The sequence below is a fragment of the Cyprinodon variegatus genome, unplaced genomic scaffold (genome assembly GCF_000732505.1).
Source record: "Cyprinodon variegatus isolate N-32 unplaced genomic scaffold, C_variegatus-1.0 Scaffold4, whole genome shotgun sequence".
Lineage (NCBI taxonomy): Eukaryota > Metazoa > Chordata > Actinopteri > Cyprinodontiformes > Cyprinodontidae > Cyprinodon > Cyprinodon variegatus.
The window spans coordinates 1,109,158-1,126,367 of NW_015150457.1; the positions used below are offsets into that span (position 1 = coordinate 1,109,158).

The 17,210-nt window shown below is 38.0% G+C and overlaps 1 protein-coding gene across 1 annotated transcript in view; it reads left to right on the plus strand.

Annotated features, from left to right (window-relative positions):
- Positions 1–12,370, plus strand: part of LOC107083066 (retinitis pigmentosa 1-like 1 protein) — a 14,545-nt gene extending 2,175 nt beyond the window's left edge. The window contains exons 2-5 of the mRNA XM_015372013.1: positions 277–442; positions 699–1,303; positions 1,994–2,179; positions 7,439–12,370. Of these exons, the coding sequence (XP_015227499.1) occupies positions 277–442; positions 699–1,303; positions 1,994–2,179; positions 7,439–12,370 (5,889 nt within the window). The remainder of the gene's footprint in view (positions 1–276; positions 443–698; positions 1,304–1,993; positions 2,180–7,438) is intronic.
- The last annotated feature ends 4,840 nt before the right edge of the window (positions 12,371–17,210 follow it).

Consider the following 17,210-nt stretch of genomic DNA (forward strand, 5'->3'; position numbering starts at 1 on the left):
TCCAGTGGACAACTATTGAATGAATATTGTTTTTTATTGTCATGGTCAAATAGATTAGGATATCATCAACAAACACATATTATGATATCTTATGTTTTTTAAAAGCACACCTCATTGGAAGCATATATATAATAAAAATAGACTTGCTCAAATATGCAAGCTTGAGGAGCTTCAAATGTAAATGGTGGATAGGTTCTTTCTGTCAAATATTAACTGACTAAGTTTATAATTATAAATTAAATTATAAATAATTTATAATACTCTACCTTTTTGCAGATTGACAGCATTCAAAGCCTTCTGCAGTGCCCTGGTGTTCTGGTTTGTGTCGGACGGGAACCCTCTCATCCTATGATCATGGAGAATTTTGAGAAAACATCCAGCAACAAACTTCCAAGGCTGAGTGGGAAGTCACGCACCACTGAACCCACTGATGGGGATGAAAGTAAGAGAAGCCACTTTTAAAATCTTTTAATGCAATATTTAATTGCCGAAGCATGAAAATATCTATAATATCTATAATTAAGGACAAATAATTTTCTTTTCATTACCTATTAGACTCCATGGAACTAAAATCAAAATATTCCCTGATAAATTAATAGACTGTAGTAAATTACATCCATATGAATAATTTGAGATGCCAAAGAGGACTAATTTTTTTTTTATTTGTCTCTTTCTCATTTCAATTAAAATTAACTAAGGAATCACTGCAAAGACAAACATCACCCTCCCAAACCTGGAAGATGTCAACAGAGGCACAAAGTACTCTGTATCATCTGACAAATCTGCACCCGATGGAAGGGACTCCCCAGAAATTGTTAATTCCTGCCCAGCAAGTGGCGACAGCAGAGAAGATGACATAGAGAAATGGGTTCGAGTTAATAAAGACGGGAGTTTGTCCATGGAGATGAAAGTGCGCTTCAGACTACCAAATGATAAAATATTACATTGGTCTACAAAAGTAAAAAAGACAGCAGGCCAGAACAATGATCAGATCAAAGGCCACAATAATCCTAATCTTGCACATATTGGTGATGTAAGCTGTTCAGAATCTGAAATCACGTCCACCGATGAAGCTTTTTTCACTCAGCATGTTCTTGGGCACAGAGAGAAACCACACTGTCCCTACTGCTGCAGTCATTGTCAAGGTTATGAGACATGGAAAAATGTAATAGGGAAACATGGTGCAAGTCGGTGTAGTCATAGTTCTAGTTCAAGTGCATCCTCCCATACTGTGGTTTCAAGGAAGACAGTGATTAAGAGGCAAACTATGTCCAGATCAAGTGAAGAGCATGCAGATCAATTGGTAGAGACACGCATGCAAAGTATTGAGGCTGCTGAAATGGTGTTTTGTACCGTCCAGAGGGAGACTTGTTTACCAAAGTGCAACGTGAAACCATCCATTGTAGAAAATGGCAAGTCGACTGGTTTAGGCAATTGTTCAAATAACTTTGATCTAAAAACTGATAAAGAATCCGACCAAGAAGAACAAACTGAAGAAAAGGGTGAAGGAAATGATGAATCAAGCTCTCAAATTTGCAACTCTGACAAGAAAGAAACCATGGGGAGTAAAACACTGGGCACAGACTCACTTAAGAGTTCAAGGAAGCATACCAAGCCAAAAACTTCTAAACCGTCTTACATTTGTCACTGTGGAGAATCTACTGGGCCTCAGGTCAAACTGCAAGAAAGCATCAAGAATAAAGCTGGAGAAAACGATGAGATACAAAGAGATAAATGTAGTGTCATGTCTATGAAATCAGATCCATCATGTAGATCAAATAGATCAGAAACAAATCAGACAGTAGAAAGTATAGAAGAGAGGGGGGGATTCAAAAGTGCCATGTCAGCTAATTTGATTAGTCCAAGAAATTGTAGTTCTGCTGTTTCAGATGATACAACTGAGGGATTGCAAGCATGTGATGAGAAAGAAGAAGAAGACAGAGCATCTAGCAAAATCTCTATGAAATCCTTTAAATCTTCTAAATCTGTAAAGGCACCACCTGTACGACATGAGTCAGAGGAGGACGTGGAACAGCAGGCTGAGGATGATTTAGAGCCGAGGACACAGAGTTTGCTGTCAGCTTTATCCAGCGAGTCAGCTGACTTAAAAGGAATAACACAAGAGACATCTGAGGAGGAGGACAACCAGAACACAGGAGAAGAAATCGAGAGCAACTCTGTACTCAGTGTGAAAAGTGCAATATCAGAAATTTCTACTGTTTCTAAAGGGTCAAGCACTTCAGAAGGAATACCAGTGGACAATCAAGCTGCAGGGGGAATAAAACCAAGTTGTATGTCTGCTACTTCAGAGAGGTCAACTGTATCTCAAACATCCAGAATGTCACCAAGTTTGGAGGAAACTTCTGAGAGAGCGACCAGTGCTTTGTCAACAAAATCCAACTTATCAACAAAATCTAAAAAAACAAAAACCACTGAGCTATATGTTGCAAAAAAGTCTAACATCCCAGAAAATTATAACCCTGAAAGTGAGAGCAAACTGAGACCACAAAGCAAACTGTCTGTAAATTCAGAAAAGTCTGTCAAATCAAATGTATCTGCTAAATCAAGCAAATCCCAAAAATCCGAAGTTGCTCATAATAACAATAGTGACAATATGAAGGAGGATAATTGCAACATTACAGAAATACCAGATACTGCTAAAACAAAAGCATCAAGTTTTATTTCAGAAAAATCAGTCAGCTCGACATCTGTTACACCCACTAAACAAAATGCCTGTAAAGAAGATAGGACAACTATAGAAAGAGCCGGGAGTGCCATGTCTGTAAAATCTGGCAAATCACACACGTCTGTGATATCTTTAAAATCAGAACCTTCTCAAGTTTTTACATCCCACCCTGGTAATATTGATAACGAAAGAAATCACCTGCATGCATCTGAGGGAAGATCAAGCAGCATGTCAGATAAATCCATCAAGTCAAATATTTCAGCAAAATCAAGTAAGACAAAAGGTCGTGAAAAGTTGGATGAATGTGATGCAGCGAATGGGGAACAGGGACCTGGTGCTACATTATTAAAATCAGTGCAATCACACATCAAAACGGAATCAATCCTTTCAAAACCTCCCACAAAATCTAACATGTCAAAGACAAGTGATGGTAGTACCGAAGGAAGTTCTTCAGATCAAGATGAATGCAGAGAAAGAGCTTTGAGCAATATGTCAGCTGCATCTGCTAAATCTTCTAAATCACATGCTTCTGTGGCATGTGCAAAAAAGAATGTCTCTGAAATCTGCAGCAGTCCCACTGAAGAAATATTTAGTGAAGAAGAAATTGAGGGGAGATCAGTCAGCTCAACATCTGTGCAGTCAGTAAAGACAAATATCTCCTCCAGATCAAGTAGGTCAAACTGTTCTGCTCACGCTATGGCCTCTGAAGGTACTGAGTTGCTTTTTCAGTACAGTGAGGAAATGAAACCAGAAAAAAGAGCAGCATGCAGTGCATCAACCAAATCTGTTGAATCACAAAATTTGAGATCAGCAAGTGTCATGTCTAAAACATCAACAAAATCAAATATTTCTACTCAATCTACCAAATCAAATACTTTGGACGTGTCTTCAAGACCTGGTCAACATACAAATGAGCAGGCAAATCAAGAGAGAGTTCCCAGTGTACTTTCAGTCAAATCTACAAACTCAGCTACTTCTACCAAATCAACAAAATCAAAATGTTCTAATAAAGCCCTACAAGAGAAAAGTTCAAATACCTATGATCAAGAGAATGACCAAGAGGAAAGATCACAAAGCAGAGGATCTGTCATTTCTGAAAGATCTGCAGTGTCTGCAGAGAGACCCCATAGCAATCATTTAGCTAAGTCAAAGGTTTCCGATGTTGAGTCAGACACAAGTGATATAATTTCTGATGAAGGGCATTGTGAAGATGAGGCAGAACAGAGAGCTCACAGTGCACTGTCAAATAAAACTGCAATATCAACTACATCAGCAAAATCTACTAAATCAGCAGAACATGTTGACCTGTATGAAAACATATCTAATAACGGCGAAAAGGCAGAAAGAGCTTTAAGTAATATTTCTAATAGATCGGAAAAATCAACGCAATCCAAAATTTCTAATGTTTCTACAAGTTCAAAGATTGATGGGTTGGAGGGTGTCCACCATGAGGAAACAGATGTTGAACAGAGGAGTGAATTTCGACCGATATCACAACAATCGATTGACTCAATATGTTCCATAAAATCAAATAAATCAATGCGCTCAGCTAATGCTGAAGTGGACGATAGCTCGCTGGATAGTGAGGAGGAGAAACACGAGAATAATGGTGAGGAAAGATCTCCAAGCAGCATGTCAGGCAAGTCAGTCCAGTCCTGCATGTCAGAAATATCAATAAAGTCTTTGGAAAGAACACCAAGGTCTTTATCAGGAAAATCTGTAAAATTGAGTTCTGAACGGTCAGCAAGCTGTGCTAAATCATCAAAATCAAATAGATCGGATCATCAAGCAGATGAAAATATGGTTGGTGATTATGAAGATGTGGAAACCCTAAGCAATCTGTCAGCCAAATCAGAAAAATCAACAAAATCAAATGCCTCCAAGGGATGCCAAAGACTGAAACCTTCCAAAGTTTGCTTGGAAAATGCAGCAGTCACTCAAGAAGAAAGAGCAGCTGGAAATGGCAAGAAAAGTAAACCTCTATCACCTCAGTCAGTTAAATCAAACCTATCAGTAAAATCAAATACTTTAAAATGCTCTGATGTCCCAGCCAGAGAAAGTGTTGATATTTCAGACAGCGACAATAATGAAGAGACAAATATAAAAAGAGCATCAAGCAGCATGTCAACCTGTTCTGTCCAGTCAAGTGCTTCCAAAACTTCTTTCAAGTCTGAAAAAAGAACAGCAAGTGCTTTGTCAGAAAGGTCACTTGCTTCAGTGATATCAACCATAACAAATACTTCTGAAGTAATGTCCACAAAGGCTGGTCCTCTTGATGAGTTAAACAGTGAAGATGAGGAGAGAACACCTAGTGTCATCTCAGTCAAATCTACTAATTCAGCAAATGAATCGACCCCACTGGATTATGAGAAACACACAGCGAGACCGTCCAGTAATCTGTCAGTGAAATCAGGCAGATCAGTAAAATCAAATGTATCTAAAAGATCACAAGTTTCTGATGTTCAGTTAGAAAACCATGCTGACAATTGTGATGTAACAGTTGTTGAAGAGGACAGTGAAGGAAGCATTATAAGTGTAGCATCTACTAGGTCAGTTAAGTCACAAAGCGAAAGGATTGACAGTGACAATATTGAAAGTTATAAAAGACCTCCAAGCAGCACTTCAGCTAAATCAGTCATCTCACTTGTTTCTGAGAAATCTGCCAAGTCTTTTGACAGAGTACTAAGTGCATCATCCATTAAATCACACATTTCAGCAAAGTCAGTTCAATCAAATATTTCTGATGCAACACCTGGAAAAACTATTGAAATGTATGACAAAAGGAGTGAAAGTCAGCAAAGACCAAACAGTGTCCAATCCTCTAAAACTGCAAAGTCAACTACTTCTACAAAATCTGCTAAAGTAAAAGAACATGAATGTTCAGCCGAAGATGGAAGAGAAAATAAAGTTAGACACCCAAGCGGTACCTCTGCTCGATCAACGACTTCAGCAAAATCAAATGTCACTGAAGTATCCCAGAAATCAAAAGCCACTGCTTTTAGTTGCGATACAAATACTAAAAGTTTTAACGAAGATAATGGTACAGAGGAGTTTACTGAAAGTAGATCAGCAAGTTCAATGACCATCAATTCTGCCAAGTCAGATATTTCGTCAAGATCTGGTATGTCAAAATGCTCAACTGATATCCCTGTTCAAGAAATTGTCAGCAGACCAAGCTCACCAGCTTCAACCATTTCTATAAAGTCAAATAGCTCTGGAGTGTTTTCTGATAATAATCCAATATTGGATAAAGTACATAAGAAAGCCTCTCATGACAGATCAGAGAGTGCAGCATCCACAAAGTCAAAAAAGTCAAAGATGTCAGCTGCTCAAACAGAAGGATCAATGAGTGATTTGTCAGTAATATCAGCAAAGTCAATTCCATCAAATGTTTCTGTAAAATCTACAAAATCAAAAGCTTCTAACACCCTATCTGAACATGGAACAAACATTGGTGCTTTAGACATTGAAGGGGAAGGACACTTATCACCATTCAGGATGACCGAGTCAGCTGTTTCTCGTCATTCAAAAAACTCCAGGTGTTCTGATGATGCAACTACTCAGGGAACGGATACTCCCGGCGTGGACTACCGTGAAGAAACAGTACAAGATAGAGCTGAAAGTTGCACATCAATTAAAACAAGTTGCTCTAATGTATCTGAAAGAGCCATTGGATCTAAGGCCTCTAGTCATCATGGCTTAAATGTTGATGGAGAACCAGCTGAACACCATGTTGCAGAAACTAACAGTGTTGCAGAGAGGGCAGACAGTACTGGTTCTGACAGATCTCTTAAATCAGTCGCTTCAACACAATCCAAGAGATCACTGAGGGGGAGGTTAGGTAAAGGAAACTCCAGAGAAGAAAGTTTGGGCAGAGAACCAACAAACACACCATGCAAAGTTACAATGGTGGACAACATGTTAAAGGGACAAGAAATAGCTCAAAGACCACCCAGCACTTTATCAGAAAAATCTGCCAAGTCAACAAGGTCCAGCATAAGTACAAAGTCTTGTAAATTACAAACATCTGATAAATCAGCCAAAAGAAATCATGTAGAAAACATGAACTGCACAAGTAGTAATTCCTCCATCAAATCAACAACATCAAGGCATTCAGGTGGTAGATCAAACTCTTCTGAAACTTTCAATGTTTCACCTAAAAATGTCAATGTCACTGATGAAAGCACAGAGCAGAACACTGAGATGAAACCTTCGAGTCCTATTTCTGCTAAATCAGTAAAAACAACAGTATCATCGGTCTCCACAAAATCCAAAGCCTCACATTCACAGATGGCCAAAGAAGCAGATCCATCAGAGAGGACTCACATTGTGTCTTCAGTAATGTCTGATGCTTCTTTAAGAACCACACAGTCCAACAGATCTTGCATCACTCCTGGGAAGGGGACTGGTGATGAAGACACTGATGATTTAACGTCAGACGCAAAATCAAACATATTAATGGATCCTTATACTCAGCAATCTGAAGCTCACAATAACGAAGATGCTTTAAGGAGATCCAATGCCACACAAAGTCCTGTGTCAACAAAATCAGATTTCTCTGAAGCATTAAGTAGATCTGAAGTCCCCTCTGTAACAATTGAAGAAACAGAGGAGAGATCTCCTACTGTTTTGTCGTCAAATTCCAAAGCATCTGGGAGTTCAAAAAAGTCGAGAACTTCTAAGAAACAAGGAGTAAAACGGGCAAGAAACTCACAAAGCTCTTTGAGTGTGCACTCACATTTGTCTGTTAAGTCTAAAAAGACCAATGTAACAAATGTGTCCACTGCCATCACTGTTTCGGAGAATACAGGGAAGAGTTCTAGAACCAATGCCTCAAGAGGGCAGGTTGCTGGAGATGAAGGCATTTGTCCAAATAGACATCCAGTAGTATGCCATACAGATTCAGCTGAAAGTGACCTGTCCCAAACCCTGTCTGGTTCAGAAATTATGAAAGAAATTTGTGAAAATTCGTCCCCTGGAGAATCCAGATCTCATGGTTCAAAAAGGAAAGCAAATAGTGCAATGGACGCCACAGAAGCTGTCTCTAATAAAAGTAATAAAGGCAGCAAAGACAGGAAAAATGACATGGATAATGGTGACTTTGAGCTGGTTCCATCCATCTTACCAAATGCATCCCCCACCGAGGTGGTAAATGAATGGCTGAAAACCCTACCAACAGACAGAGACCATTATGAGATGGAGGAACTTCATGAAAATGACGATAGTGTAAAAGATATTGGTGCAGCTGAGAGAGACAATGGAGAAGATGATGCTGAGAAAAATAAGTCTGATGCTCAAATTTTAAAAGAAGCCAATTGTCCCATTGAATTCCAAAAAGAGGACTGCAAAACAAGCACAGAGGCACCAAAAGAAGAGAGCAGTTCTACTCATAGAGGAGACGGCTCAAAAATGTTTAACTCCATACAAGTTATGAAAGTACTTTTAAACCCTAAGCTTGACAGATGCAACAGTTTACCAGAAATCTCACCTGTGCATGGGCGTAAGTTAAGTACATCAGCTAAAGGTCTCTTAGATTGCCTTGTAAAGCTGCGTTTAATACAACATGACCCTGAGAATGCAAATGAAAAGGATGAAAGATACCAGGAGCTTATGAGTATTCTTCAGTCTCTATGGCTTTCCAACCCTGATGAAAAGAAACATGCCCCAAATATGAACAATCATAATTCTCTTGAGGGGGAGCATAATCACACCTCTTCCTCTGGTGTGGATGTAAACAGTGGATCCACCGGTTCGGGGAAGAGTAGTGATGGAGTAAAAAGCTGTAGCGAACCGAATGTCGATGGATCTCAAACTCAGAACAGTTTGATCACAATGGAGAAAGCACACACTGAAACAAGTACCAAGTGGAAACAGGATGCAGAAAAAGCAGAGCAGGAAGAGGAGGATTCAGCCACAGATGAAACAATAACAAGCAATGATAGTCCAGGAGAACCTCCTGAAACACCAGCATCCTCAAGCAAAAGTTCTGGAGAGTCAAGCGGTAATGATAAAAACCTCTCCAGGAAACTGTCTCAAGATCCGGACCCTGTTTGGGTGCTAACCTTGCTAAATAAAATAGAAAAGCAGTTTATGACACATTATTTAAGTGCAATGAAAGAATTGAAATTGCGATGGAGCCTAGAAGATACTGATCAGCTTGACAAGATGATAGATGAACTTAAAATAGAGGTTCAAAATAAAATTCAAACAAGCATTGACAAGGAAATAAGGAAAATTCAAGGCAGAGTAGGGTTACCAAGACCTCCTACTGAGGCGATATCCAGAGTTTCAACTAAACAAACTGAAGAAAGGAGACAGAGGCTTAAGATCAAGCTACAGTCTACGGATTCACAGGCTGAAAAAAGTGATTCCACAACAGGAACATCCTACAGTGACCAGCGAGCGGACAATATTGATGAATATTGTCCCTGTGAAACTTGTATGGAGAAAAATGTAAATTCCAGACAACCTCTTTCAGTGGAAGTCAAGAGAACTGCACCTGTTGCTATTGACTACGACCTGAAGAGGATTCTGCTGATGAAAACCACAGCTGATGGGGCAGATCCACATGTAAATGATAAGGACACAAAAGTAAAAACACTTGTAGAGCAAGTTATTGTTGGAGCAATACGAGAAGTAGAATCTGAAAAATCTGTTGCTTTTTCAAACACTGAAGTCCTAAATGAAGAAGAGTCAGAACAAGAAGAAAGATATGTTTTAGTGAAAGAAGCATCATCAGAGAAATTGGAAGCAGACCGTGAAGGAGCAAAGAAGGACTGGTCAAAGTTGAAGAGGAAATTGCTTCCATCAGTGCGAATAGTTCTTCAGGGCAAAATGAAGCAACAGTCAACAACAGATGCAGCAAATAACGAAAAAGTTACTATTAATGAAAGTGACCAGTCAGAAGAAGAAGACAGTGAAGCCAAAATGACTGCTGAACAAGAAACTAAAGTATTAATTAAGAATAGGTCATCAGAAGAGGCTGACCACGGTGAGGCTGTGGATAAACACCCAGCATTTGAGGTTAGTGTAGCACAAATGACTGATGTCAAGTCCAACAAAGAAAAGGAGGTTGAAATAGACAAGGAGAGTCTCTCAGAGATTACATCTAATGCGGCGTTATCAGAAGATGAAAAAGCAGCCATAGAAACATCCTCAATAACCACAAGTGGACATGAATGTGAGAAAGATAAGACTGTGGTAACCTTAACAGAGCAGAAATCTGACACGGAAGAAGCAAGCGAGGGTACTGGTACCACCAGTGACCATGACTCTGTGGGGGAGTCAGGTGGTACCAGTGATGGAAATGAAACTGAGGATGAAGAAGAGGCAACATTTGATGATCTGTCAAGTATACAGGAGGAAGAAGAAACTGAGGATGAGCTTTCCGTTAAAAGAGAAGCAGAATTGAAAAAAAGCCAAATCCCTGCCGCACTGTATGAGAACAGAAAAGAGAAAGGTGAGGCAAAACCAGAGGTTCAAACATCTGAAAGAGAAGAGGTTAAGGAAAAGAGCATTGTCAGTGGAGAACATACAATTTCTCCTGTCAATTCAGGCGATTCCCCAGATGAGAATGAAGCAGCTGAGTCAGAGTCTGATGAAGAAGACACAACAGAAAATGAAGTGCCTGCTGCACAGGTTTACAGGGGTTCTTTAACTAAAAGTGGAGATAAAACTAAGGAAACTAAGAGAGCTGCAAGCAAACATAAATCTGAAAAAGGTGCAGAAGGGGAAGAAGGAACAGGCACAGATGAAGAGAATCTTCCTGCCGTTAGTGCAAATGAATCAGATGGAAACAGGGATTCATCAACAGAGGATGAAACATCAGAAGAACAGAATAAAGGAACAACCACTGGGGATGAGAATATCTCAGAGGAAGAGACAGCTCTTAGACAAAATGGAAAATCAAAGGATCAGATTGCAAAAGATGAAACTGCAGCAGAGGGGACAGAAAATGAAGTTAGTGAAGACGAAAGAACAATTGATGACGGAGAACAAACTGGCACTGCTGGTGAAAGTGATTCTGCCGAAGACGTAAATGACATTACCACAGATGATGATGATGATGACGATGATGATGAAAGTGCAGAGGAGAATGATGGCATTTGTGGTGAACTCTCAATTAAACAGCCTGAAAATGAAAACAAAAAATACAAGCAGGCTGGGGATGAAGCAACAGTGACTGCAACAAGTGAACAACAATCTGAAAAAATTGACAATGCAGAAGAGGAAGAGGCTTTCAGTTGTGAAGAAGAGTCTTTCAAAGTAAAAAATAGACTTGCTTTGGCTCTTACAAGTGAAACAGCAAATGACAGTGAAGAAAACAAGATTGATACAGATGCGACACATGAATCTGATAAGGATGCAGTGGGAGGAGCCACAGGTAAACAGGAATCTGAAACAGAAGATGAACCTAATAAGGAGAAAGAAGATAGGTTAAAAGAAGAGAATACCATGGATGGTACTGATACTGAGGAGGAAGATACAGGTCAAAGCAAGAGTGATTCTGCAGATGCCCTTTCAAATGATGAAACTTCAGCTACAGAGACAAAACACAAAATCAACAAAGCCTATAACGCTTTGAATGAAAAAGAGCCAGAAAAAAGAAGAGATGGTGATAATCATGATGTTTCTGGAGATACTGACCAAGGATCTACAACTGAAAGCAGCTCCAAGGCTGTGACTGAAAATGAATCAGAGGAGGAAGGTAGCATATCAGCCACAGATGATGAAAATTCTGACAACAATTTAGGAGAAGATACAGATGAAACAGCAGGTCAAGAAGACACATCCACAGTTAAAGGTTATGATGATTTGGGAGACAAGAATTTAGAGGCCAAGTGTAACGATGAGATTTTAGATGAGACTTCACAAGAATACACTGATGAAAAAGAGTCTTTAGGTCATGTTGAACCTGTTGAACAATTGTTATTGGCCAAAGGACTTTTGTCATCAAGAAAAATGGAAGACAGCACTGCGGAAAACCAAAGCATAAAGGATGACACATCAAATGTTGGAACATGTCCTGAGGAATCTGAATCATTTGCAAATGAAAGTGAATCTGAGTCCAAGCAGGAACATTTCTCAGAGGCTATCTCTAAAGCACATGAAGATAATAAAACCACAGTTGAAGATTCAAGCAAAATTGAAAAATTTGGCAGCAAGGGCATAGAAACTAATAATGGAGAAAAATCCAGATCTAAGGATGAAGAAGATGCTTTAGATAAAGCTTATAGTGAAGAAGCTACAGATGAAGAAGAAGATGGATCTGTAGAAGAAAAGGAACCAAAATGTATTGAGTCTGAAGAGAAGAAGAGCAGCACCCTTAATAGAAAGACTGACCAAAAAAGCATTAAGGATTATGAAAAGGAAGATGAAGATACTGACACACCTCATGAAGGCTGGAATGGAAGCTTAGGAGACTCAGCTGATGGCGAAGACGAGGCTGAGGAAGACTCAGAACCTGAAGAAGACCTTATCGATAGAAAGAAGCCTTTTGTTGCGGACAAGCTGGAGAACCTAGACACAACTAAGAAAGATGCCAAGAAAACTTTACTTGATCCGCTAGAGGCTTTAATGAAAGAGAGAGCTGAATCGGAGGATGGTGCATATGCTGATATTGAGGATTCTGAGACTGAAATTCACGACCAGGGTGATGTCCCTAGCATTGAATCAAAGTTTTGATTGATTAAGAGATTTTGCTAAATTGCTTCAAATTATAAATCATCTGGATATTTATTAGTGAACAGGATAATAGCAACATTTATTGATTCATATCTCCTTATATTTGTATCAGTAGCTCAACATATTCAAAGAACAAACATTTAATGCACTTTGTAGAATATAAAATGCTGAAACGTTACTTCCGAATAACTTCTTAACAATTTGCATTAAAAAGAATCTGAAATACTTGAATATACTCTGTATGCAGTAGGTTTGCATAACTGTAGTGAATCTATTATGTGAATGATTACAATGTGTTGTAGGATTAAATTATATTTGGTTGTATTTTGCCTAAAATATATCTATTAAGCTATATATTTTCTAGTCATTAACAACATTGACAGGTTATATTCCGAGGAAGAATCTTGAAACCCATAGAATTTCATCAGACATGTTTATTTCAAAATTGTCAGGGAACAATGCTTGTTTTATTATATCAAGACACACACTAGGATTTCCTTCTGTCTTAGATTTTGCAGCCGTTTTTCTCAACAAGGAAGAACATTATTATTTGTAAGCATTGGCTGAGTGTGCAGCAGAACTATCGGAAACTGTATTATCTTGAAAAATAAAATAAATTCAAACAATTATGTTTTTGTTCATTTTTTTGTCATTTTAGACATTCAAGGTATGAAGATTACATCTGATGTTTTCCTTTTTTTTAAATGGGCAAACACACAGAAATGAAATGCAACATAACACAATCCAGTGTAGGCTAGATTTATACTAAAATACAAAATGTATTTTAAACTTTTTTTCTTTTTTTTTTACATTTGACATATTTTATTCAGACAATACACATATACACATAGTCTAAAATAGAATAGGCGGAAGGAAAAGCTTGTTTTGTGTTATGCAAAGTTTTACAGTCTTTTAGCTCTTTCAGCTTCCCAATCCATATATTAATCCCAACAAAAGACACACAAGGCTGCTTTGCACTTGTCTCGTTTTTGAAACAGTCCCTCAATATGCACCAGTAACTTGCTATTGTTTATATTATACATAAACTGCGCTGTTTTAGACAATCTCTGGTTAAATGCTAAGTAAAAATGTAAATGCGATTCCATAAAACAGGCTTTTTTGGATGAGATTTTCTAAATGGTTGCTTCTTGGATCATAATATTAAACTGATATTATTGTTATGAATCTGGTCTACTGCCAACCACATAGTTTACTTTATGTAACAATCTATCAAACAAATTTCTGAAAGATATTACATTCATCATTATTTAACTTGTAGTATGGCGACTAGAATGGTATCAGACTCTCCATGGAGGATTCCTTTATTGTCTTTGTGTAGTGAACCCCAGACAGAGTTGATGTATGTGCCCTTCCCACGCTTTCTCGTTAAAGTCTCATGTGGTCATGTGACACAGTTAATTGGTGTCTCTCTCTGACTGACTGCTTAACACAACAGTGGGAAGTCTGCTCCTTGCTGGAGTTAAGTTTAGCACCTTTAATAGTATTTAAACTACATCTGCTAGGTGTTTGATTTTAAAGATAATAAATCATAGCACATATTGTAGCACATGTAAAGTGATTATGCCAGACTGTTATATGTAAAAACAAGAAAAACAAAACCTATATATGAAGGGTAAATAAATAAATAATATTGTTCTGAAATGAAAGGTTTTGCAACTTTCCCGCCCATTGACCCAAGCAGCACTACAACAATCGTATAGATGGAGCTATCACAGGATGTTAAACACATACTATGAAGATATCAAAATCTTCTTATTTCCTGATGCTGAGATCTGCGTAAGATCTTTCTTTTTTACTAAACACCAACACACATGACAAGATAGGAAGCAATATGACAAGACAAGTAGATGTCAAATGTCAAGTAGAAAAGAAACGATCCAGAATTTTCCATGTTATCCAGATTTTTCACAACTATCAGCTATAATTGCACCTAAAAATCTTATCATCATATTTCTTTTTAGCATTTCCAAAAGAAGAAAAAAGGTTTCTTTAGCTACAAAACAGTTATAATCAAAACAGCTAGCAGCTCAGGTCAGACCTTTGTGTCAGATTTGTTCTGCCCCCAAGTGGCCAAGAAATAATCCAACTGTCCATCTATCACATGGATTCACGGAGACAAATACACTCAACCATACAGTTTTTATAACTATATGGTAGTTCTTATTATTTATTCCAATTACCTTTTTTCCCTCTGTGTGAAGATATTTGTATATATCTTCACACAGAAATATTATAAATTAAGTGCTAGATGCATTGAAGTGCTTATTAAATATTTCTGTGCAGAACAAGAGCTTTAAATGTACACAGCAAACTAGACACCCAAACATGCAAATATTGACTTAAATTCACAGAAAAATTAAGTCTGATGTCAGAGCATACACCTTATTGAATGTCCTACTTTGTTAATGAAAAGGTATAAAAACCATGAGGAAAACTATTAAACAATCTGAGTTTTAGGTGTGAAAAAAAAAAGAAAAAAAAAAGCTGCCGGAAAGTTCGACACTTTGATTTTAATTCAATCTTTAAAGCTTTTGGATAAGCAAATAAAGGAGGAAGCACCTGCTTGCTGGCAGTTGGCAGTAATTTCCACAGTAAACACTGGAAGAGTGAGGAACGTCATCCGGAGCACAATAATATGGGGCTTTCCCGCAGCCATGTTTACCTCACAGCCACTTGCCTGTGGAGCAGCTGCAGAAACTTGCTTCCAACTAGAGCTGCAGGGAGAAATGGCAGGGATGTTTCAAACCAAGATTGCATGAATCTCTCCAACTTTATTGTAGAAATTTCCTAGATTTATGTAATGAATGTAATAAAAACACTAATATACAAAACACATACAACCTAATAATCAGAATATGTCATAATAATATGGAAATATTCCAACATTTTCCAAAATATATTTGAAAGGGTTTATTGATTAAACATTTAACATAGATGTCTGCAATAACCCAAGTTCACCTGCAAAAAAAAAGAAGAAACATCATCCGAAAATATAGGCAGCAATTAGTGCAGTTCTATACAATGTAATAAGGTGGAATGGCATATGACAAATATTTTGAAAAAATAAAGAAAACTAAATACAGAAATCCATAAACATTAATAAGTCTTTAAAATTTAGGAAAAAAAATTAATGCTTTCCTTTGATATGTAATGAATTGATGGTAAAGAATGTAATCCTGCAAGTCAAGAGTAAGGCACTCTCTCTTGCATCAGAACAAACTGATGGTTCTGGTTACAGACGTATTTCTATTCTTCTGAAAATTCCTGAAACCACTTATGCAACCAAAATCTGGAAGTAGAAATAATTATATTTCAACAAAGATTCAAGTGAACTGATCTCCAAGAAGATACAGACTAAAACACATTCAATACTTTGCCTAAAAAAGAAAAATGCATATTTTCTAAATATGTTTTGTACAAATGTCATGTAATGAGAAGAAAGATGAATGGAGAAGTGCATCAAGACATTCATTATAACAACTTTAGGATAAAACCGGGGAAGGTTTCCTAGAAAGAGAATTAACTCAAAAATCAGCTGAGGATATTCTCTGATAGCTTTTAGAGAGTGGCCTTGCCATTCATCAGAATTGATTCCAATTAAAAATCTATGAAAAGAACGAAAGATCAGAGTGCATTTAAGATGGGTCAAAACCCCACTTTAACAATAATTGCAACCAGATTCACTGTGAAGGGAAGTTTTAAAGCTGCAGTTAGAAAAGCAAGATTTTCAGCCTAATATTGCATAATCACCTAAAGTTTAATATTTGCTCTTATGAATCATAACATTGTACTTGAATACATTTAACACACTTAACTGACACATTTGTGTTGCTTGTAGGTGGCCTAGGTTAAACCTTACAGTGGCTGGCAAAATAAATATACGTTAGTAATAAATTTACGTTAGTAGGACCATTTTGTATGGTTGATTTTATCAATATTTTTTGAAGCAATAAACTTTATTTGGTAAAATATACAAAACATGCTTCAAAACAGCTGCTTATATTATACTAAAAGAAAATGATGTTTCTTCTAAATGTAGCTTCTCTCCCTGGGGACAACAGTAGTGCAAGTCCATTGAAATGTGGAGCTCGATTGTTGCTTTTATTGTCTATCACTGAGGCTTTTTATGGCAAACAGAGAAACAAAACCTCACACTTCATGTGTGACAGAAGATAGAAATGGTTCCCACACAGACAGGAAGTCAAAAGGAGGCCTCTTGCGATGCTAAGGGGGATCAAACTTAAGAAAAACGTGTGTGTCCTTGTTTACAGAGTGACCGTGAATAAATCAAACCTTTAATAAAGTAACTGACTGCATTGCTTCCTTCAAATGTTTATCTTTGCATGTCTTTGCATAACACTATCACAACCCCCCCCCCCCCCCCCCCCCCACACACACACACACACACACACACACAGTTGTTAACATGCACAGACGTTTTCAGTTCATATAGTGCACGCTTGCAATGATAATGGGAATTGCAAGAAGCAGTTGGCAGCATTTGTATGCCTTTGGCACAGAGCTGGTCAGAACTACATTACCAGAAGAGACCCACGCTCCCTTTCTTTCCCACTGTTGTTCAGGTTATCCTGTGGGGCCACTTATGACCCTTCTGCAAGCAGGATGCAATGTCTGGGGACCCCAACAGAGCAGTACACAAGCATCCGCCAAGCCCTGGGAAGAAAACAAGGGCTGATGGAAAAACTAGAAGAAAGGAGTTTAAAGAGGAACAACAGTTAGGAACCAGGACGCACTCAATAACACTAACCGTGCACCTGCAGCCTCTGTGCGCCTGTGTGTAAGTGTATGTGTGTGTGTC